The following is a 25,429-nucleotide window of genomic DNA, read 5'->3' as shown; positions in this document are numbered from 1 at the left end:
GCCTTCAAAAGCCTGCTGTGTCAAGCAGCTGCCTACTTTGCCCATGCTTCAGAGCAAGTCCTGGCTCCAAAGTGACCTGCTTCCAGTCTCTGGTATGCCCAGGCTGGTTTTAAAGTTAATCCTTAATCTCCACCAGAGATGGCATAACCATGCTGTAGCATTTTGGTGGTGCAATAATAAAACCATAATCACCCACCTGGCTCTACTGCTTCTTCCTCTGAATCTCCAATGTAGTGAATGTTTACAGTCTTTACTGCAAAAAAAGCCCTAGTAAAGGCTGTAACAGGATGTAGTGAGGAAAAGAGTTAAAACACAAGGGAAGTAAACACAGGTTCTGTAATTATACTTTATTGCAACTCTAATGCTTTGTCTGTTCCTAAAGACTCCTCTAGCTAAATTTGTTTGTTCCACACTTTTTTTTCTGTACCAATTAATAAACAGAAGAAGCATGTATATTTTTCTTATTATTTTATTGAAAAGGTACATTTAAAAAAATACACAGACATTTTACTATTATGGATTGCAGATAAAGATGCTCTAAAAGTTAATTCCATTTTTTTTTCCTTTCTTCCACCTGTTGTCCCCATTATCACATAATGACTTCAGTCTGAGTACTGCATATTGATATCACCTTTATAAAAGGGTTGGGGAGGTAATAAGATAGGTGGGGCATTACTGCAATATATTCAGTAAACAGAGAATACAGTCAATTATAAATATTTTATGTTCTGTACATTATTGCATTAGGGAGCCACAATGTTATGCAGCATCGTTACAAACAAAACTAGTTAGAAATGAAGAAAAAAGGATATTTACGTACAATACATGGATCCATTGTCTTCTTGAACAATGCATGTGAGCTGTGGTAATGTGCAATTGAAAAGCTTTTTTTTCTCTTTAAACATTGCTTAGCAACACCAGCGAGGAAACAACAAAAATAAGTTAAATGAAAGTAGCAAACAAGTAGTAATCTTAACTATATGTTATATGGCTTTCTATTTTTTATTTCCCTAAATAAAGTGTGACACAAAATAAGTAATTAAAAGCTTCAGCGCTGCATTGTTTTCAAACATTTGCACAGAAACTAAAAATATTAAAATCAGACATGTGATACATCTTTAGTACTACACAAGATACACCAGTACTGGGGCCTAGGACAGTACACAATCCCTGTCAACAAGAGCACACTGAAAAAAAATAAAGGACGCAATTAATTTTTGAGATGTTATCCACAATCAAGCATTTGGTTCATCTACCTTTTTCTCCACATTAGATTATACCCCATTGGTTTTCAGCAAAGTATTTACAGAAGTGTGAGCGAGGAAGACCCTAGTTTTCAAGTCTGTCAGGAAAATATTTTATGTTCCTTGATTCCAAGGTGCATCATACACATTGAAAAAAGACCCAAAACCCAAAAAAACCCCTAATAGATGCATGACTCTTTAATGGTATAAATTTTATGAGCAGTTAAGTTTTTAGTAAATCACTCTATTTGGATTAAAAAAAGAAAGACAGAGAGAGACTGAGAAAGAGAGTTGTCTAGACTCCAAAATGCAGTACTGTCAATGACGACTTTTATGGTGTGGTTGGTTGAGGTGTCACGCTGGATGGCATTTCAGAAGAGAAAGACATTTTAAAATGTTGACCCCCTTTCCTGCTTTTCTTTTACCCTTTCTACTGGCCATAGTTATACCTTTTTTTACATCAATAAATTAGTATGGTGCAAAAAGTATGGAGGCAGGTGTTGCCCGGATGGGACCATGGCCTGGCCTGAGGAGAGCGGGTGGTATTGCAGGCGCCTGGAACAAGGAGGCAGAGGGACGGGGAGGAAGGGACAGAGCCGACGATACAGCCGCAGCCGCAGCAAGAGGAGATGAAAGGAAAGCAGGTGCCAGTGGCTTAATCATGTCCTTCTGGAATGCGAGTTTTGCCTGGAATAAAACACACAAAAAAGCAATGTAGATACAGTTCTCCCCACGCCCACTTTTACATGAGGGAAAAAATGAACCCTGACCAAGGGCACGCCATGGTTTCTCACAGAAGCCTCATGTCAGCTGCTGAGAAATTTTACCCACACTGTCTTCTTCCTCCCTGGGCAATTAAAGCAACCAAATCGTATACTTAAAGATACATAAATGTCTTGAGTGTAGGGGCAGTCACACTGACATTTAGGAGGGGAGGCATAATTGCAAGTGAACAACATTAAATTACGTAAATCATAACTGCAAGAAATATTAAAAAAACATGATTAAGACTTCACTGTCAAAAGTCAAATTTTCCACTTGCAAAAATGAATTGTAGAAAAGTACAGTGGTCAAGATGGGAAACTAGTATAAGTCTAGTCAGCTTTTTACCTGCCAATGCAGAGTTGCTCTTTTCAAAATATAAATATTTTTTAAGATCAATACCATAAAGAATTCTTTCTGAAAGAATTATTACTCAGTTTATGATCTAAAATTGTTGCTGGTGCTTGTGGTGAAAAAGCTAACCAGAAATACGTACACTACAGTCTCACTGAAAATGGTTTGCACCATAATCACAGATTTGTGGGGGCAAAGATACTCGCATCCTTCCTTTATTAGTGGAGGTCTCTCCTTATGCAATAGATTATAAAATGATGTATCACACAAGTGAAGATTAGCGTGTGCAGAACCTATCAAATGGGGAGACTCGGAGAAAGCCTGCAGCATTTTCATTTGCCTCTATACAATTACAAAGACATATTAATATTTCAGCTTTTAAAGGCTTTTCACACGCTTACTCTTGCACACAGACATTTGCATCTCTCTCTTTCTAACCTATAAATTGTTTTTGTGCCATAGGTGGCATGTACTTTTCCCTAATGAATAAAATACAGGCTGAGTCATGAGCAAATAAAGATACAATCTGTGCTGTGCTAGAGCCAGCCTGAACTCCAGCTGCAGCTGACTGGCAGAACCAGGTTGGGGAATTCCTGGAAGTGCAGGTGGGTGTGAAAGGGGAACCCTGGGGGCACAAAGGCAGGAGAGGTGTTTTGATAGCCAGTGACAGGCAGAGCCCGAGCATGCAGATAGGCAATCAATTCTACTAAACCCCTGGTAACTCTTTTGCACCAACATAACACATCCACGCAGCACTCTGTTTTGCTGTATGCAGAGAATGAGCATTAGTATTTTTATATCTTAACATCTTGCATCCTTTTCCCTGACTGCATCCGTCATAACTGAAAGTTATCTCAGGTGCCCAGAGAGACAGAGTATATACATTGCAGCCTTCAAGGAGAAGTGCACTAGCCCAGCAGAGCCAATACCTTTCCACAGGGCACATGGTTCATTTCCCATTCCGTGGATTATTCCCTTCTTCCTAGCAGTAAATAACACTCACAGCGCTGTCTGCGTGCCTTTGACTGGGCAGACAGAATACATAACTATCTTCAAATCTGATCCCCGTGCAGACTCAGCCTTCAGGGGGGAGAAACGCTGTGGAAGCGTCAGGTCTGTCATGTTCCTGTCTCTGTGCGGTGGGAGTCCCCAAGGCCACAAATTCACATAGACAGTGATAAGAAATAAAAATACTTACTGCTAAAATACTTGGGCTGCGCTGCAGTTTGTTGTAAGGACTATATTTAGGTTTCATAGGCTTTCCTGCAACTCTGTCCTTATGCCTTCGGCTGGAAATGTGCTGAAATAAATATCCTTACATTTAATTAGCTGTTTAAACATTTCTCAGTTTTGAGTTTGAAATTGATTTATCAGCAGGATATGCCTAAGCCCCTGTTTGTAAGATAAAGTAGGTTCTTTAGAGAGAGCAAAGATGAGTTTTGCTAAATTAAACATAACAATTTGGAGCACATCAAATAGAGAATCAGAAACTAATCAAATACAGCGAATTCTGTGATCCGAGACAGGCTCCTCAAATTATGGATATTTTAGTTAGTATTTCCTTTTTCCACTTGAGGAGCTTTGAACCAGGCAGAGCTGTAATCACTAGGTCATAGGGATATTCAGAAGGAGGAGGTAAATTTCAGTCTTGCTGATGCTGTTCAGTTGTATAAATACTTCAATATTAGCTGAAGGAAGAACCAGTACCCAGGGATATGTCTACACCATGCAATTTAATACTATCTTACAGATAACTGAAATAACAGGGAATAAGAGGACACATCCACGCAGCACAGCACCATCCAGTTAGAGATGCCGGTTTGGGTATCAGAAACAATGTATTTGTATTGGCACAGCTCTCAACCCAGGGCTAATTGGCTTGGACAGAGCAGAGCTGCACGTTCATACAGCTACGCTGTTAATGATAACGTTGCTCTACACCATTAAGACATATCTACAGTATTACCCTCCTGCTGATTTTCCTAAACCAATAGATTCAAGTCAAATTCTCCTTCTCACATAGTATTAAAAAGCATCCCAGCAGATTAAAAAGCACCAAAAGAGGAATATAGGGAACCTCAACCCAGAATTTCTTCCATTTGGGAGACCAAAGTTCAAATCCCTTTCTTGAGCCACAGCAAACTTTTAAACTACGTCTGCTATGTTACTCATTGATACTGACAGCTTGTCCACCTCTGCTTTATGACTCTCAAGCCCATTTTTTCCCAGCTGAAACAATTAGGTGAACTTGACCTATGGTGAACTATTTAGAAATAGTTGTGGGATGAGAGGAGAGAAGAGAAATACTAAGTTTGCTTTTTGCTAAAACATATTCACACAGACCTACATCCCACCTACAATACTGCAATGCAACTGAAAACAACAAAGGACCCCCAGATATATGCAAGCTACCTGCTTAAGTTGAATTTCTGAATTAACATGGACATCACATATTTCACAATGAAACGTCTTGTTCTGCAGTCCTGAGCCTTTACTGCCGTTCTGCACCTTCAGCCGGGATCCAGGTCTAGGGTAAGACTTGATGGGACCAGCACCGTTCCGAGCCTCGACCATGGTCTTGTGCTTGGAGCCTGATGGGCAAGGAGACAGAGGTGAGTTAATGATCAGCAACATACAACCACGTCCATTAGCCTTGGGAGTTTTTGTAACAATTTTATCTTCAAGACAGAATGGTTGAAGTCACCACAGACCGGGATTTCATTAATCTGGCTTTGGTCAGTGTAGTTCCCACTTCCTCGGTCTAAAGGGAAGCCAGACAATGGAAGAAGGGTTTGGGACAAAAAGGGAACAGGCACGCTGAACCACTGCCTCTCTGTTTGGGGGCAGCGTGTGGCTGTATGGCCAAGGTGTTTGTTGCTTATTCTTCTGCCAAAACCCATATAGCTGGTGAATGACGAAAAAGGGCATTAGCCAGGAGTGGGAGAGGAACCACAGCAATCACTCAAAATCTGCCTAGGAACAGTAATACTTCAATAAGTATCCTCTGATTTGGAAGAAATGCTTGCTGTGGCCATTTCAAGAATGGATTACAGCTGTAAAACCAGCTTCAGTGGTTTGTTAACAAGCTTTACCTCACCAGCACATCACAGAGCAGCCAGAGCACATTAGGGATTGCTGCTTGTGGCCTTTTATAGGAAGCATATCTAATCTGCAAAAATCAAAAGATTCTAGGACAACTAGGAATTCTAATGAGCCCACCCTAAAATTATAAAAAATATCAAATAACAAAAATTACTTTAAGTTGTACCAGCAAAAAAACAGACACCAGAGATAGCGAGATGAAATATCAAAGAGAGAGAGAACTGACATTTTAGAAACCTTAAGTGTTACAGAAACCACTATGATCATACCATGATCCTCACTATGGAGGTATGATGGAATCTGATTAGGTAACATGAACTGTAGGGATTTTATCAACTAAAGGCTTATATAGCACATGAAGGACAGTTCCAAAAAATTTAGAGACAGCTTTAATAAAATATCAAACACCACACATGAAATTGTCATTAACAGAAATGTTTTTGTAACTTGCCATTGTAAGTTTTAACTAAAAGACTCTTGTTACACTGAATTTTAAAAATAGTAACACACGACCGACTTGCACTGTATGCATATTCACCTGTATTGTGGGCTTCTAGTTGTGACAGGGAATTCACAGCCACTTTGCATAATGAACAATAAAGTAGTTTTTTGGCTTTTTCCTCTTCTGACTCAGAAACTGTGTTAGGAGCTCCATTTGTGCTCTTGGAGGACGAGGCAGGTGTTACAGGTGCCACTGCTGCCACTTCAGGTTTGGGAAGAAAAGGACCCACTTCTGTACTGGGCTGCTGACTTGCACTATTGGTCTTTGCTTTCCCTTTATCTTCTAAAAGAAGCAAAATACATATGTCGTCATTTGCTGCACACAAAAAAAATCATACAGTAATAGTCCTGTGGTTTTAGTGAACCTAACACAACAGGGGCCTAATTCATCCCATTTTATACAGGACAGCAGCATCCTTGAAATCTTGTTAAAATCCTACCATGAAATGTGTATAATTTGACAAAAGGGGTGATTTTCCTGTTTTTTAGGTTACCAGTGAATACCAATGACTTCAACAAATTCATGCCAGCTGTTGTTGCTGTATGCTGCAGGTTTGGCCAGCTGAAAGGAGCCCAAGAAAGCCCAAAGGCACCCAGGGTAAAGGACTGGAGAGCACTCAGAAACATGCAAACCTTTGCACTGGGGATTATAAAAATATTTCTGAAAAGCAGTATGTTTGCCTTTGGAAGTGCTCAAGTTTCTCAAAGTCACTGGGAGGATACTGAAAGGCCCCAGCACCATCTTGACATACGATATCCCTCATCTCAGTTACAGGAGTTGATTATGGTACTACACTACACACATGAACACAGCTGGTAATATTTTTAGTTTTTTCCAAGAATAATTCCCCCTGTATCTGGAGATCAGACGGCTCCAATGTGCATTCAGTGCATTCCCGTATCACTTCACAAGCACGACTCAATCATCTGTGCTCCTATGAGACAGGTAGGCAGGTATTACTTCATTTTACAGATGGCGATCACAAGGCGAGAGATTAAATGTCCCAACTGCACCTAAAGAGGAATTTTGTGCCAGAGCCAGTATTCAAATGTTCCTTGCCTGCATGTTGTCTACAAGAGCTCATTGCATTTTAAGCTATTCAACTGCAGTCCTTGTGACCACAAGCCATACTAGTTGCCAGCAGTAAAACAAGCTCACCTATAAAGAACATGGGATGGGAGGGGGACAGTACAGTGGTGCTGGTATGAGAAACCTGCCAAAATGGATGTAAGAAATGATTGTGTAAGTGACTTATTGTCACTCTGAACAACAGGAATCAAATTTTATCATCTAAGCAAGTACATCATCTACATAACAGCAACCTCTCAAAAACTACTTATAACCCACTTGAAACCTATGGCACAGTTTTAAATAGTGTTGAACTGATTTGAAAAACTAGATTCTGTTTTGAGCACGTGGTTATTTTTAAATACGGGCCCTTGCACTTTATGTTTACAGCTACCAGACTCTGTCTTAACATCACTCTGTGTATCAGGCCAATGCTGTGCTACCAAGAATTCTGAAAACGGAATCGTATCCCCTACAACAATCACTTCAGAGTGCGTATGAACTATGAACAGGCATCCTGAAACTAAAACCCACAGCTCCTTGGCATATTTCCCAGAAGTGCATTGCAGTACATCAATTTTAGATTGTTAAAAACCAGGAGAAAGAAAATTCTAATAAAAGAATTATTGTTTTTTAAAATAGCAATAAAAATTCTTTGAAATTATGCTATATGAACTGTATTAAACATTGAAAATCATCAAGTACAATGACTACTATTCGGACCAAATGAATGATAAAACCAGATTCTGAAGGTATCTTGATTGATGAAGTATGACAAAAGAAAGTGATGTTAAATCATAGACTATTCAATTTTAATGTCTCTATAGTAGTAAGTCACATCTGCAAAAATCTAGAACACATTATATTACTTGTAAGTCTTCATAAAATACACAGTTTTAATAAATAGCATTTGCTAACATTCTAAATTAAAGAGTTTTCAATACAGAAAGTACTCAGAGGTGCCAATATCTACAAAGGAAACACGCTGAACTGCTGCCATTTGTGAAGTCAAACTACAGGAAAACAGACTTGTTGTTGCTGTTGTTGTTCTAGGCAATATTTTGCCAGACTGCAAAAGGCATAACACCGGGATATACAGGAACCTGAGCGCAATAAGGGAAGGTTCCTCAGTATTTTGCATTTCAGGCCTTAGAAGAATAATACACCTGCAGAACTGCAAGCTCCATGTTAATATATAGAGACTACACTTGTGGCTTGGCTTTTTTTATGTTGTTTCCCAGGTATTTTTGCAATGTAAGCATGAAGATTTGGTGCTTTTGAAACACTCTGTGGAGACAGAAGTCACCTCCTCCTGTGAGTGGAGTGAGAGAGGAGGAGGGGGCCAGCAGGAAGGCTGGCGGATGGGCGCTGGGGTGGACCCCCGGCCCCAGAGGCTGCCTTGGGCGGCACCTGCACCGCTCGTGCTCCGGCCCGCAGCCCCTGACCTCCCTGTTCAAACCACCTGCGACAAGAGGGAGCAGATTTTTACTTCTTCGCTTTGCCATCAAGCGTCTGTGGAGTGAGATCCTGAGCAATGGAGTAAGATCCATTTTACACAGGCCACCAATTACCATCGCAGAGTGATGGTTTTCCATCGCCGAATTTAACAGCTGTGAAAAATGACAGATTTCATTTCCCACCTCTCACTCAGCCGGCCACCAGCCGATGTAGTACGTCAATTTTTAAAATATTCCCTAGATTTACGGTGTTTTCACTATTCATAATACAAAGCAATTCTAAAGTATATAATGTGTAACAAGCTAACAAGAAAACTTCTAGAAAACTAGAGAGAAGTTACCAGCATCCAGCTGGGCTCAATTCTGCCAGTATCGCAGCTTTTGGGAAGAACTGCAGTTCATATAATAATTCCATCATTTGGAAAGCTTCCTGACACAAATAAGCTCTTCATCCATGGGGATGTATAAGGAGAGACATACGCCCCTCTATGAATTAATGTTTCCTTCCACCATTCTAAATGCTTAATGCAGAACATCTTCAAAGATCATAATTGTAAGGCTATTATGCAGTTTAACTCCCACAGAAAGTACACGGAGCTAAGTGCATATTTGTCACTGCAGAGGGGCCAGAATTGGGTTTTCCTGGCTTCTAAAATCAGAAAATTGCACTTCTCCAAATGGGCTTTTGATAACAGCTTATTGTTTTCAATCCACAGAATTCAAAACACCATTACTTACAGTTTTATGTTTGAGACAGAAATGCCAAGTATTCAACTGTGCAAAGCACAGGAAATGCAAATCGCATGTATATACAAAGCATATACAAAGAAGACAACTCTTTTATTTGTACTTATAGCACAGAGCTAACAAATAATATCTCCATGCAGAAATCAGAAATATAACTGTTAATGCCTGCACGCATATACTTACTTCCAAACTGTAATCACTGTATAAAATACATGTGGACCGTTAGATGCAGCTGTAGGATTATAGTCCTCTCGCTACTTCTGAAGGAAGTATTATTGAGAATTGTCTCAATTTTGCTCTGATTTCCACCTGGGCCAAGCCCACGGAGCCTAACAGAGCCAGCCAGAGACTGAACAAGTGCATGAGTGAGTCCATCCTGCCCAGGACCAGGGACGCGACGGCTTCTGCTGCACAGCTCAGCAGAGCACGGCTGGAAGCAGGAGACCATGGCGGTACCAACCTCCTCCCAGAAAACTGTAGCTGTGGCTCAAGCTAAGTCAGGGTGTACTGGCTTTGTGTGGCAAGGTTTTGGTAGGGGGGGGTGTTACAGGGGTGGCTTCTGTAAGAAGGTTGAAATGCTCACATCGTAACTCACATGCAAGAGGTTCATTTAAAATCTAACCTGTACTGTTGCACTGTATCTATGTTCTTTTTCTACATAGAAAGGCCATATTTCATCTGTGTTAAATTCCTGTCTTTAAATTAAGTCTCCCCTTTTCCTCAAGACTCCAGAGAAGTAAATCAATGGTTGATTTCATGTTCTTACTGAAGCCTGAATTTATTTTGAAATAGAGCCCAAGGAAAAAATAAAGCAAGCTAATTAAGTATTGCTTTGGGCTCAGTAATATCAATGCTCTTGTTGCCTACTTACATTGTTTCAATTCTGCTTTGAAGTTGTTTTCACATATTTCTGGTTGTTTGCCTTATGTTTGTGTCAGCACCATGTTAAAATTCAAGACTTATTTGTCTAATTAGCACTGTCTCATTTCAGCTGTATGTACCAAGGTCCGGACACAATGCAGGATAACATCTGACAGGTTCAAATCTAACAGGTTCTAGCTTCCAGTGCAAGACCAGCTGAAGTGATTTACCGACCTTTGCAGGTCATGCGACTCTCACTACAGCTGCAACGGCATAATCTATAGGACGTACCCATTAATGCTGAAATCCTAGTCCAGCTAAGCGAATGGGTTTTGCCATAGCTCAAAAAGGGGAAAAAATGTTACCATAAAACTTCTTCCCTCTGACTATCAGCCTGCATCTCTTCAGTCGTTTTCTTTCCTGGTAAACAACTGAATGTGAACGCTCTGTCCCAGCTCATAGTTCAGTGATAATACAGTCCATGCAGAAAGCAAAAAGAATATTATTTTTTTTATCCCCCTAACCATGCCATTACGCAGTTTGGTTTATAAGGCACCTTTAGGAGACTTCACTTGGCTTACTTTGTGATTTGTGTGAGGTGTTTACAATTTTATAACATATATATATTTGCACATTATAAATTTGTATTTTAAAATGATCTCTTACCACACTAAAATGTGCCTATAGGTATTGCTTTCTACAGCTAAGAAATAACTTTTTACTTTCTGAGAGAGAGTGATGATTTTGGTGCATGTTAGGCAAAGTTCTAATTTGGACTTCGTGATGAAAATATACATGCTATTTTCAATAGAAAAGTAAATTAAAATTCAGATCCTTAATTCAGAATTGAGATTCTTAATAAAAATAAAACCAAGGAGAATTCTAAACCTCATTGTCGTGGTTTAACCCCAGCCGGCAACTAAGCACCACAGGGCTGCTTGCTCACTCCCCCCAGTCAGTGGGATGGGGGAGAGAATAAAAAAAAAAAAAGTAAAACTCGTGGGCTGAGATAAACACAGCTTAATAGGATGGAAAATGAAGAAGAAAACAATAACAATGACAATAATAATGATTTTAAAATGACAATAATAATAATAACAAAAGAATTAGAATATACAAAAGAAGCAAGGCACAATGCAATTGCTCACCACGTGCCAAAATGCCCAGTCAGTCCCCAAGCAGCGATCCACCCTCCCCCAGCCAACTCCACCCAGTTTATATACTGGGCATGACGTCTCATGGTATGGAATACCCCTTTGGCCAATTTGGGTCAGCTGCCCTGGCTGTGTCCCCTCCCAACTTATTGTGCCCCTCCAGCCTTCCTGCTGGCTGGGCATGAGAAGCTGAAAAATCCTTGACTTAGTCTAAACACTACTTAGCAACAACTGAAAACGTCAGTGTGTTATCAACATTCTTCTCATACTGAATCCAAAACATAACACTATACCAGCTACTAGGAAGAAAATTAACTCTATCCCAGCCAAAATGAGGACACTCATGTATAAATCTAGAAATTCAAATAATAAAGGTTTTCTGTATTGATAATACTCATTGCTACTTACACCCCACAACATGCCTATCCGCCCAGTTTTTATCACTGAAGACACAGGAAACCTAACCTTGCAATAAAATTCTGTTTCACAACAGCTCGTTCAAATAGCAAATGAAATTGAAAGATTATCCAAGGTAAAGATGATACATGTGATACACTTGCAGGAGTGCTTTCTAACACGTATGCTAAAAGCTTTTAGATACGGAGTTCTGCTACGATCCTAATGACCCTTGCGAAACTGTCACATTCTTTTTCTGCCTGTTTGTAGTAAATAAATAAACCTGCTCTTACCGACACAGTAACAGAAGAAATAATATTTCGATTACTGCAAATATATATTTTCTCTCTGTGTGCGTGTGTTAAAAAGTATAGCTTTACACCTGCCTGCCTCTCCGCCAGAAGCTGGGACCATTACCCACGACTTGTGCCGAAGGCTGAGCAGACGGACAGACAAGGACCCCGGGACAGAGGACAGCCTCCCAGAGCGGCGCTGGCTGCCATGGAGGCAGCTCCCCCCTGGGAAGAGACCATGCCATGTTTATAACCACCCACTGCCAGGCTTCAGCTTCACACCTTTCCTTGTGCCAGGTCCTTCACTGCATCCTCCAGCTGCAGGCACCGAACAGCAAAGTACTCACAACAGAAGGGCAGCACAGACATTGCAAAGTGGCCACTGCTGCTCTACACAACCCTACACCGAAGCTCTTTTGAGAGATTTGCTCATTTCCTGTCCTAGAAATAGAGATTAGTTTTTATAATTCTTCCACCTGCCTGCACAACCAAACATATTGCCAGCTTAGAAAAGAGCATAATGGAAAAACTATTTTCAGCAGTCTAGCTATTTATTATTCTCCTTCGTAAAGGTAAGAAAATTGTAAATACTTGTGCTCCTTTTCCTCTTGAAAAACCTGAAGGAAAGAGCCATGCCATTTCCAATGCCATTTCCAGCCTAAAGCAGCTACATTAGGAGAAACACAGCAACAAAATAATTTACTGTATAACTCGATCACTGCATGGTTATCAAGGCTATGCAGCTGGCGAGCAGAATTGATGCATGGTTAGGTACAAATCCTTTGTGGTGGTATGTTACAATACCACATCACTACTGAAAGAATGACTTTTTAAAACATGGACAGCTTGATGACCCTGAACACCTTCAATTAATTTCTGACTATGCCACTTCCTATGGTAACTAAAACCAAAAGTGATTTCTTGAAAGGGTTTATGGGTTTTTTATGGGTTACTAGAAATGTGCTGGATTGTCTTATGATAGCCTTGAATTCACATAAGTTGTGTTACAGGGAACTGGTATTAGTTTTAACTGTTGATTTTGGAGAGTAATTGAGACTTTGAGGTAAAGTGAGCATGTCTCCCAAACCAGTAGAGCTCTACTGAGGGAAACAGATTTTCAGGTTCTCCCTATAATTTCAACAGCTCCAAATACGCCTATGAATATTGGGCTGCATTAACCAATCTTTGAGGCATACAGTGATTACAGAATGAGAAGAGGAAATCAATCAGATTGTCAGACTATTGTATAAATGCTCTTTCCCTCATCAAAGGTAAAATCAGTTGCATTAATTACAGCTGTATACAATCCAAGAAGTTTCGCTGAAAAGCTTATCACTGTAACTAAATTGGCATCAATAAACACAAAGTAAAAATGTGTTCATTGAAAAATAAAATTCTCAGTTAAAATCTGACATGTTAGATGCTTGGCACATCTGACATAAAACTAAAAAGTGACACTTATTTCCCACTACATTTTTTCTTCCGACACTTCTTTATAAAATATGCCCATTGACAATGCTGAAGAGAGGCAGGTTACTTGATATTACTAAAATCTATCATTTGACCTTGCTGTTCTAAGCTTTCTGCACACAGAACAATAAGGTGGTCCCCAGATGAAGCGATTTTCAGTATAAGAGCAGAGATCACAGCTGCAGACAGACAGGTATGAAATCACAAAAGAGACAGAACAACCGGTCACCAGCACAGGCACCAGTGTGGCAGCCAAACTTCTCACGAGCTTTTTTCTGTTTTTCAATCCATCACAGAGAAAGAGAAATTTTCTGAGGTGAGAGCAACAGAAGTTAAGTTTGGCAGCTGTTTGCAGGGAGCATTTTACAAATCGGACCAGGAAAAGTGGCAAGCTGGTTTCAATGGCTGATGGGTGGTAGGTGCAGGTCAGCATCTTGAAAGTACATTACAAAAGACATACAAAGGTATGGAGAGCTTTAAGAGTGAAGGACATGAAGAATCTGGAGAGAGAAAAATCAGTAGCTTTAGCTGTACCACAGAAATATTGTAACAAAATTTGCAGCATTTAAAATAAAAATGTGAAAGTAGAGAGATGTCGAAGAGGTTACAAGCCTGGCTCTAAGTAATTAACGGAGATGTTAAGAAACCATGACAAAATAAAATCAAGGTGAGGAAAACTTATTTAGCCACACTGTACTTCAAGGACTGCCTAAACAAACCTTAGGATCTACCCTGGGACACACGTCTGGAGCAGAGAGAGAGGACCCACAAGTCATCATATTGGAAAAAATAGTTGCTGTACATCTCTTTGCCCTGAAATAAGATATGGAGGGAGAAGATGATCAGTGACTGAGTTAACAGAAGGACAAGAAGGGCCTCCTTCAATGTATTAGCAGAAAAGCTACTAAATAGAAAGGCAGACAAATAGCTCCAGTAAGAAAAGCAGGTTTCAAAACATTGTTCTGCACAGAAAGTCTTATCTTCTGCTGGCCCGCTCTGCTATAAAGGAATAAAGCATGCACTTACACAATTAATTATCTTTTTTTATGAAGAAAAAGATGAACACTATGAGTAATATATGCCATAAAGGCAATAGCAGGAAAGCAATTAAGTCACTAGTGGTCACAACCTTTACAGCATTTGTAAGCACTCTGTTCTGCATCTCAGCATCACTCAAAAAAACCAACAAAGAGCCTTAGATTATTTCTTGACACTCATTAAGACAGAGTTAGCTAACTTTGATAAGGGATTTCAAAATCTTTTTTGTTTTATCTCCACATTTGCTGAATAATGAGACTCTAATGGCTGTCAGACAAAATACCTACTTTCTCACCAGTTGTGCAGTCTACTGAGAAATGAGGCTGAAAAACCCGTAGGGCTCTGTTCTAGAAAAATTCCACTGCAAACCTACATGCAAATCAGACAGCACAGTGCATCTATTAACCCTTTAGTTACCTTTAGTTTTTGTAAAATGTTCTTTTTCTTGTACTTCAGGCCTGTCTGAAAAACGGCTATGTTTATTATAATGAAAGGTTGTTACATGAAATAAATCTGTTTGACACATTCTAAAGAAAACCAATTTTGCTTCCATACAAAGATGAGAAACAAATGGAAGCTATAAATATAAAGCTTTTCATCTCAAACACAAATGTGCGCTGAAATAAGCTACAACATATTTTCTCAAGATACTGAAGCTACATTAGGAAACGTCTGGATGGCTCTGCAATATTGAGTGAACTCTGTAGCTAGACTGATTATTTGATTAACTGCATCACTACTCTCCTACGGGCTGAGCTGAAGTATCTTTTTCATTTCAGAAATATTGCTTGTTTGGCTATGGTACAACAGTGTTGTTGATACTTAATTTCTTAGATATTTTATTTCTGATTTGGCATACCAAAGACTCCAGGGAATTTTCTTACAAAGGAACCTGTCATTTTTTCAGAGTACAAACTATTTGCAACTGATCAGATTAAAGATGTAATGTTACAAAGGTTTGGTTTTGAAATTTTGGATGGGTTTAATTTTTATGAAAGCAGACTGATGAGAATTAGAAAATATTCAGAAGTACACACGGTTCTGCAATGGTAAATTCTTGCCCTGCAAAATCTATTTCTGTACCTATTTGTACACCTTCCTGACCAGAGAGCGCCTGCTGCTCTGACTACTGGCGTGTCTGAGATGACCCCACTGTATCACCAACAATTTTTAGTCAATCCCTTGCATAGTTGGGGATTCTTGAGGAATTGGTTTTGGTTTGTTGGCTGGTGTTTTAGATCTGTTTTACGGACCAAGATCAAGAAAAATCTGGGTGGACTCACCAAGCAGAAAAGATAAAAGAAAAAAGGCACTCACATTTCAAAAGTCTCTTACTTAATGTTTCAACACAATGCAATTTCTCTGTGCATAAGTAAGAGGAACAAGAAGGGTTGATTCTGCCCTGTTAGCCAAAATGCAGAAGTGTACATACTAGGTCTGGAGCAAACAAACTTCTAACGCTTACTTGAAGCAACTTGCGCTGTGCAACCACTTCACCTGCTCATCTTCAATTCTGCTTTTTTACAGAATGCAGGTTATATCAGACTTTTCTTTTCCTCATTTGAAAAGAGACTAATACAATTCCCCCCCTTTTACAATATTTAGACTGAATAGGGTGAACAGCTAACTATGGTAAATGCGGTGTGTCAGTTCTGGAGAAACCAGCTTGTCTACAAACAAACACCTCGTACCCCCGGTACAGTAGGTTGGGAAAACTTTCTCTGGAAGTTTGTTCATAAAACTCAGCAAGATCAGTAGCACTATGCTGCCAGAAGTTGAAAACAAGGTGGTTCTAAGCAAGGGACACATAACAACACACAGCTAGCAAGGGTGAACATTAATTTAACAAGTATTCATAAAGTGAGACCATCCAACAGCTTAGTCTTCCTGGGTCCTGTTGCTGTATGTCTAGGCAAATTTACTTTAAACCTACCTTAACCTTTCATCTTTTCTAAGCTATGCCAGTCTGTATTGGCTGGAATGGAAAAATGCAAGAGTTGGAAAATTATCATACAGTTTGGGCAAAGTTTGAAATACAGTATAAATTCTGTTATTACAAAATGTGACTCATCTGGGTGAAAGTAAATGTTTTTGCTCATTAAATTTATTTTTTCCTGACACCAGAGATCTATTATTTTGTAAAAATTTTATATTCCCATTACAGACTCTGCCACATTTATTTTAGAGGTCCTGGAATGCAAACTTTCTATAGTACTGCATTGCCTTTTTAACATTTAATAATGTAGGAATCCTTAGAAAAATAACATTCAAAGATTACAATAAACATACTGTATTCTGCCCAGACATCCTTCACTTCTGCTTAAAAATGACTTGGTTCATCTTCTCAACTGTAAAAATAACATTGCCTCCTCCATCTATGAATCTGAAATGTATTACTAGAAACACATTTCACTTGTCATTTGTGAAAAAAAATCTTAGAATTCTACCCACAGCTGCTAAAATGCTTTGGAACTCAATACAAAATTTATGGGTGTCTAAATAAATGAATCAAGAAGAACTAACAATCTGCATGCAAGTACACCCTCGCGAGCCTGTGTCTGAACTACTTACTCGGTACTTGCCCAGGCAGAACTACCATTGAAGTCAACTATGAAACACTCATCTTCATTTCAGTTAAATTACATCTATAATTGTGCATTCTCCCTGACTTCTGTGGCAGGTTTTCCTGAGGACTGTATTTAGTCATGCCCTCAAGATTTGACAAATAAATTGCATTTCAAATATAACTTGTCTAACAGACACCAAAATATTTTCACTGTCCTTGAAAACAAGTAATAAGGAAATAATATGGAACCTATTGTTTGTATATATAAATTTTATGTTATAGGAAATGTAGCATATTTCTCATACCAAGTCAATAACACAGCAGCTGTAGAATTAAGGTGGGAAGGATGATAAAGAAAGATTTTTCAAAAGACCTATTTAAATGTCTGATGTGCCAGCCATGGATATTTTTGCTTTTGTTTTTGATTCAGGATCTCTGAACAATTCTGTATCAAAACCAACTCATCAACTTCTTGGTCTCAGAATTGCCTGCCATCCCCTAGCAATATGCATTTTTCCTTGTGTTCTAAATGCTGCTTGGATTTATGTTACAAAACCAAAGATAAGTATGAGTAAAAATAACATTTACCAAAAAATCCCAAATCAAGCCACACTATTGATTATGTGGAATTTGCCGGTAGACCAGCTTGTACTCACAGAGGTCTTTTCCTTTACGTAAATAGTTGCTGAGAAATACAGAAAAAAGCCACCAGCAAGACTGTTTTTCCCAACCATAAGTACATGTTTTCCAGAAAAAAAGGTTAAAAAATAGAACATTTATCTCATTTAGGGGCAAAACCAAAGCATCCTGGACCAACAGCATTGGGCCTGACCCATTCTTTTACATTTGGAGACTAAATTCACTCACCGGCTGAGAGAAAAGGAGGAAATTTAACTCAAATTTTACAGATTTGACACAGCCTTTAACTTTGGCACAACTGGAGAGACAAAACTCCATTCAGTTACCAATTGTATGAGTAACTGCCAGCATTCTGTTGTTTATTCTCTGATTATGTGATAAAACTAGATGTATGACATCAAAAGAATGCCCTTACTTCTTTAGCAATATATTTCTTTAATATGCTTCGTGAAAGTACTAGGTACAGATAAACCTATTCCTTCCAGGCTTGTTAAAAAAACTACAAAACCAACAGCTGCCTTTTTGGGGAGTTTTCCATTCTTATGGATTTAAAGGGCTAATTTCAGTCCTACGTAAATAAAGAGAACTTCCACTGATTTGAATTTCTTAGTCATCTAAAAACAAACCTAGGGCTTGGTTCACAAATTAATTTTTTTCTTAGGCAAGTAATACTGTCATTCATCATCAAAATAATAACCATCTTAAGGTGATAGAGGGGGATAGTTTATTTCTCTCATTTGCAATTTTTACAAAATCTCATTACATAACCCTCACTTTTTAGGGTACTTCTGGATCACCCTTCTTCCTAATGGAAAACTGCAAAGCAGATGAGTGACATTGGTATCTCAGTCTCAACTCTCTTTTTGCCAGCTGCTTCTTTTTTGTCCCACTTTCTCCTCTTCTCCATTTCCTTACCTGAAGACTCAAGAACTCTTGTAATAGTATGTTGTAAAGAAAATGATGAGTAAAGAATGATGTGATATGTAATAGTTCTGGTAGTGCCACCTCTCTGGTATTATGTCCTCTATGGAAATACACATACATACATTTGCTAGTAATTTTTGTTATTTCATATTCATCTTATTATCATTCCATTATCATTATCATTCTATCCCCCAAAAATCTTTGGATATTCAATAGGCACATAATTAGCAGAACAAACAAGAAAAATAGATGCCTGATTTCATAATATACAAGGTGCTGAAAGATTCAATGTATATAAATGGATTCATTAAATGACCTCATACACCTGGCGAAAAAAACCCACTAGCTGAGAACATCCCTGGCTCTGCTCCCACTGTCCAGCAACATTAGTAGAGTCAATCTTGCTTGGTCCAATGCCTATCTCTACCTCTCCCCAAAGTAAGAAAAACTTTGCATAATTTTAAGGATGCTAATGAAAAAATATGCAATGAAATTCCAGGTTTTAGAACTGGAATAAGTAAAAGTATTAGTGGTATACGGTTTTAATGACACAGGACACAAGAATGCTCAAGCACAGAGCACAGCACCCAAAAAGAGTTACTTCGTCTCACAATAAACTTTTGATGCAGAGCTTTTGCTTAAAATTACTGCAGGAGAAAAAGCTTACCATCTCCTCAAAACAAAATCCTGCTTGCATGTATTTCTGATTGATATAATAACTGGAGAAAGAAAAGACTGACCTTTTTCAATTTGAAGAGGAATTGCAACAGCTCATCAATGTAATTGTGTCAGCCGCAGGGCTTATTTTTCAGTTAATGGCACCTATGATCAGTTTTCAGTAGAGGTGCAGAATTTGATATGTGCTAGTTAGCATTATTATAGACAGACTGAAGAAACACCTGGAGCTCCCAGGAGTTTATCAACACCAAAATGTGCAGGACGACTGCTCTTCCATTCAGGTTGTAAGACACACATGGAAAGCTGAGGCTTGAATACCCACTTTTGAAAAGTATGAACAGTAAGGGTGACAGGGAAGAAGGTGTTTAAAGATCCAACCTGTTATAACGATTTCCTGTTAATAGACTTTGATCTGCTAATTATCCTTTTGGCTAACCTTTCATCCTAAGAGCATAAACCAAACAGCAACTTCCTGAAACAGCTACTGAAATAACCCACCAGAAAATGCCCAGAAGCTATTTATTACTAAATCCAGTACAGGCATTATGTGTGCCGCTGACAGTATATTTTACATATCAATACTGATAATACAATGTTCATGTAAATACATGCATGGTACTTGCAACAGTGTATCTGTGATGAATTTATGAGCATTTATTAATTCTATTTTATATTATCAACTATAAGTGCACTGCGGTCAAGCAGCAAATTCTATACTGTGCCTTCACCTCTGTTTTGGGGACAGTTTTAATGGGCAGCAATATAGGCTGATCTTCAGACGGCTGTGAAACACTGAATAAAAAGAGAACAAAACTTACCATCTTCAGAGGGTTTAATGAAAAAAAGCCCTTGAAATGACTCTCCTTGGTGGCTGAATTTGAATTTACTACTTAGTTGACCATAAACTAATGCCTTTATCTAACAGAAATATGCCAGTGCTTAGCAGGCACTATCTGAATACACATAGACACAGATGCATGATTATTTTAAAGAGTATAACTTCAGCAGAATTCCTTATGTAGGCCTAAATGTGAAGAACTGATGAGGCTCAACAGTAGCTTTTGATGGAGGCTAGACATAACGACAAGCATCTTTGAGGGGCACAAGACAGAACCTCTAAATATGGCTCATGGACACTGGGGGACAGCAAGCCAAACACATCGTTGTTGTGTTCCTCTCCTAGAGCCTCTCTCTTTCCCTGCCCCACCGTCAAAATTCAACTTTGTCACAACACATTTTGAGGTCTAGAGGACTTGGGTACATTACAAAGAATCACAAGATTGAGGAATAAATACCCTAGAAACACCCTAAACTTTGAGGTTCTTATAACGATATCTGTATGACAAATAACCTAGAAATCCCCAGAACAGATATACCACAGTTCAGCTGTGGAGGCTCTGTGACTCTACCTCCTAGCTATTTCTGAAGGATTAACTAAAAAAGAAAGTTCATTGGAGCTATGTAAACAAGTCATTCCTTTAAAATGAGTGGAAAACTAGGTGATAAATGGAAATAAATGCTAAGGTGAAAAGGGATTTTGTTAAGAGAACTGGTATCATTTTTAGGATTACTCTAAGTACAGAGATGCATATGGAAAAGTTTAGAATTTAAGCATTGGCAGAAAGATTTTTAAAATAAGCAATGAAAGCAACATGACTAAGGGAGCGTTCTGATGGTGGACTTGCAAAATACGAACAGAGCCCTCCCTTGAGACCTTACACCTCATCGGTAGTTGATGAATAAACAGCACTCATAATTGGGACACTGGACAAATCCAACCCATTGTAATCTTTCTGAGTAAATGTGATTCAACATGTTGCACTCTATGAATAAAAAGAAAAACCACTCAGTTTTGTTGTCAAAGCACCTACAGAAAGCCCTTAAAGAACTAAAACCCACAGACAAGACCTCAAGGTCAACTTTCTAAGTCTGATAAAGCTTGGAGTTGCCAGTGCTGTCTAACAGGCCAACTAATTGCCATATGTCTACACGACATCAAGTGGCATTTATTAGGTCCATCAACATGTCTAGGCTGTTTTCAAAATGTGAGCTAGCCCATTTGGTGTCAGACACTGTACCACACTCTAGCATGACAACGTTCCCCAGAACAACCTCCAGCTGGTTTTAGTTATACAGCTGTAATGACTGGAATAACTCTTACAGGGCCCGAAAAGGATCGAGAAGCTGGCAAACAACTTTCCAGTCGCATTCCTTTCCTGCTGTCCTTGTCATACATAGCAGATCAGCAAGGACTACTCATATGCTGGAATATCATCACCATGACCCTTTGAACTGCTTGTTGAGCTGCCCTGAGATGTGGCTACAGAACAAAGCAGTAGTAAGCGGGGTCAGGATTTGAAACAGGGTCTACTATTTGGCCTAGTTAGGTGTGTAATGTTGCCTATTCCTGTACCAGCTTAACAAAAAGGAGTTTTCACAGAGAATGCAAAGGGTTTATCTGTCCCTACTAAGTCCCAAGTAGCAGAGATTTTTGCTCTTATTTGAACGAGGACTGAACTTAAAATGCCCATACCTATCATTTCACAAACAGCTCTCACTGGCACAAAGGAAATAGAGAATATACTGAATGGATCAAAGACAGAAAAAAAAATGACCTTACTTTTATAATCTGAAACCTGGTTTTGACTCTTTTGCATAGTTTAATAAAACAGTTGCATTTACTTCCTGATTTTTATATCAAAGCAAAATGCAAAGAAGGTGATACCACATCATCTGTCTGCTTCATTCTGAACTATTTATTTTGATTTGGAAGTATGATCAAAGAATCCCTCTTTGCTTGATAAGTAAACAGTGACATTTCAATCCAGTTATTATCATATGCATTCCGAAAAGACTCATCACTGTAAGCATCTAGACTATGCTGACCTGGGATCACAGACACCGTCTTCTGTTGCATTCTCAGAGCTATATTTAAAACACACTCTAAATATTGTAAGCTGTGTTATGTACTGGTTGCTACCCCTGCCCTTTTCTAAAGCAATGCCATACATATATGCCATACATACATGTATACTTCTGTGTGAAGCCATCCTGAAAATATTGGGCTTCCACAGGGATGGAAGGGAATCTTTTCCCCATGCGAAAGAGCAGCTCTCAGTGCTGTTAACACTCCTGTTCTGTAACCACATCTCAAAGCAGCTACAAAAAAGCTTGCAGTGTCACAGTAGTGATTTTCTAGCATATGAAACTATTCTATACCCATTACTAGACTTTTCCTGAATGGTTAGAGAAACTTTGTGGGAGACAGGTTATGAAAGGGTTCCCTGTGAAGGCCTCCAGGCTGCAAATACCCACCAGGACAAGCAGACATGACCCAACAAGAGGTAGGGGAACAACAACCTTGTCACACATCATCTGTGACATTTTCTTTCCTGTCTGCAGAAACAGGGAACAGGATAGGATGGTGGTACTTACAAGTACCAATAAACAAGTATTTTCAAAATGGTGAAGAGTTGTCCACTTAGAAAATAAGATCGCATAGTAGTCTAATCATGTTAGGATGTAAAACTTGTGCAATCCAACCCATCAATACCCACTTACCTGAGGTTGCAGCCAACTCAGCATTACGGTACTATGGCTTTATCGTTACATGTTTGCTGATTATCAATTTACAAAAATAATTTCTGAGTCATGATGTATTATTAACATCAGCGGGGAAGACCACTCTCTCACAACTTGGGCATCATCATGCTCAGACTGAGTTCCAGTCACCCCTTTCCATTCGGCTGCGGCCACTCGTTGTCCACAGGAGACCACATTATTCTGGAAACTTCCCCAAAGACCTTAAAGATTAATTTAACTTTTGTAGCTCTACCAGCAGCCACACTTGTCAAGTTGAAAGGAACAGCTGTAGAGAGACCACTGCATCATAAGTTTTGAAAAATAAGGACTGGATGAATTTGGGTTTTGCCTTTGATCGAGTCATCACACAAGCTGAGCTAACAGTGAAATTATTTTTCCTGTTACTAATACAATAGTGACTTGTGACAAATAAGTGTTTTGGATCTCATGCTTTGTCTGACCCACAGAAGACACGGCTCTGTAGCAAACTTAACTTGACATTTTAGTTCAACATATAGCAACTGTTCAGTCTGGAGAGCTCCAGATCATTCATCATTATGTCACTCAAAATGACAGCACATCAAAAAGGCTGCTAGTTGTGCCGGTTGTGTCCTTTTATTAGCAGACCTACATAAGAGAACAATAAATTCAGTTTATCAGTTTACTATAATACTCCCTACCCATTCTGCACTAATACCAGTAGAAGTACAGCAGATAACAAAGAAACACAAGAACTTAAAACTGCTTTCTCTGTTCAGCTGCTCATTCTCGTCTTCCATACTCAAGAAAAGGACACCAGGAATGACTTAATTCTTGATAAACATTTCTCAGGAACTTAGCAATTCTCCAAAGTACAATGGCTAAACAACAGCTCCACAGGTGGTGGAATTTAATTCCCTTCCTTGATTCCATTTAGCCCCTACCTTATGTCCTTCTAATGCAAGTTTTTCAGGCCTACACCACACATACACACTCTGAAATCCCCAGTCCTGAAGGCAAACATAGTGCCTGGCCAGTCAGGAGGACAAGCAAAACAGAGCTCACACAGCAGCATCTCTCAGGATGAACCATGGCTTCTCTTCCACCTAGGTGCAAATTTTCATCAAAATTTAGGAGTTTCATTAAAACCTCTTCATCTCATGAATTTTTTTTGACACTAGGCAATACAGTCAAAGTTTTGAAGGGGTCAGAGAATAACAGAGATAAGGATAGGTGATGTGACTGTAAGTCTCATTTCCTCTGGAAATCAGGATAAAAAAACAAGACCACAAATATACACACGAACTGAAACTCTTAGTATCAGAAATCTTTTAAGGAAAACTAAAATATACCTGTAGATTTAATATATAGTAACAATCCATTTCTCAGAGAACAAAACCTGTGTTAAAATACTCAGAAAAAATGGTATCAGTTAATTTGCTCCAAGGCAAAAAAACCCCCGCCACTGATTCCCAGAAGCAACATAGTGATTGCTGTAACCGCAATAAGCATTATGTTAAAGAGCTAAACATATGTTAAAGAACAGATGAACAATAGCCTCTGTAAGGGAAAGTGTAGCTGAACAAAATTATGGTTTGGTTTCAAGCCCATAGCCTGGTAAAAACCCAGTCTCCAAGCCATTCCCCACCTCTGCGACCAGCATTCCCTGTGCATATGGAGAATTTGCCACTCCAGGTTAAGGTTTTTGTCCTCCCAAACATCCCATCCGCAATCTCCTGTAAAGCAGCAACAGGCTCTGAGGAGCCTCCCCTCCATAGAGAACCCCACTGTTCTCCTAACGGGAAGAAAGGGTTTAACTAAATCGCCACTGTGATTTATTTTTAATGTAGAAATGCTTGCAGTGGTATAATCCAACAGACACAGATGGTAATCTGTCTAATTTGTGCAGAGTAATTAATAGCATAAACAACACACTGTCAAAACAGGGCAATATAAAAATATCAAAAGCACGTTTCCCTTGTCATTGATCAGATTATTTTATCAAAAACTGAATGTAGACATGTGAATTATTTTAGGTATATTGCACAGAGAAGAAAATTGAGTCACCGACAGATCTCATGGTCTGGCAAAGGAAACACAAGACAGATCCAGACTTATGGAATAGATGACAGAGTTTGTAAAAGATGCTGAAACTTTTGTTATTTGGCCCTCAGCCTTTGGCACAGGCAGGGGAGTGCATGATACAAATACATTATCACAGAATGCATTCTTAACATACTAAATCCTCTAAAGTTTGAACTGATATCTTACTTAAGCATTTGTCTGAGTTCTTACAGTTTACACCTGGAGCAGTAAGCTACTTTAACCAAAGCTATTTTTCATATTTCAGAGAGTAAAATATTTATCAAGTATTTTAAATCTCTTTCCATTCAATAGTCCACATTTTATTTAGATAAATAGTAGCTTGCTACTGTTTTATAGTAACATGGCTTGTTTACCTGAAGATGCTACTTGGATTCATGTTATCTCTCTCAAACCTAAAATGTGATTTGCTAGGTGAACCAACACAAAATTTGGGGCCCATTGTCATTGCTAAGGACCCAGACGAAGACAGTTTTGGCACTGCTGTGAAGAGAGCAGAATGACAAGTAG

General features: G+C 39.0%; 1 protein-coding gene across 1 annotated transcript in view; it reads right to left on the bottom strand.

Moving 5' to 3' along the window:
* Window positions 1-456: 456 nt before the first annotated feature.
* Window positions 457-25,429, bottom strand: part of ZNF385B (zinc finger protein 385B) — a 142,823-nt gene continuing 117,850 nt past the window's right edge. Inside the window, exons 5-8 of the mRNA XM_010565857.1 lie at window positions 6,001-6,246; window positions 4,773-4,951; window positions 3,559-3,660; window positions 457-1,931 (exon numbers count right to left, since the gene is read on the bottom strand). Coding sequence (XP_010564159.1) covers window positions 1,713-1,931; window positions 3,559-3,660; window positions 4,773-4,951; window positions 6,001-6,246 — 746 coding nt within the window. The 3' untranslated portion in view covers window positions 457-1,712. The remainder of the gene's footprint in view (window positions 1,932-3,558; window positions 3,661-4,772; window positions 4,952-6,000; window positions 6,247-25,429) is intronic.

The sequence above is a fragment of the Haliaeetus leucocephalus genome, unplaced genomic scaffold (genome assembly GCF_000737465.1).
Source record: "Haliaeetus leucocephalus isolate CR32 unplaced genomic scaffold, Haliaeetus_leucocephalus-4.0 Scaffold1, whole genome shotgun sequence".
NCBI classification, from domain to species: domain Eukaryota; kingdom Metazoa; phylum Chordata; class Aves; order Accipitriformes; family Accipitridae; genus Haliaeetus; species Haliaeetus leucocephalus.
Note: the sequence above shows the minus strand (reverse complement) of the source record. Positions and strands in the feature narration are given on the sequence as shown.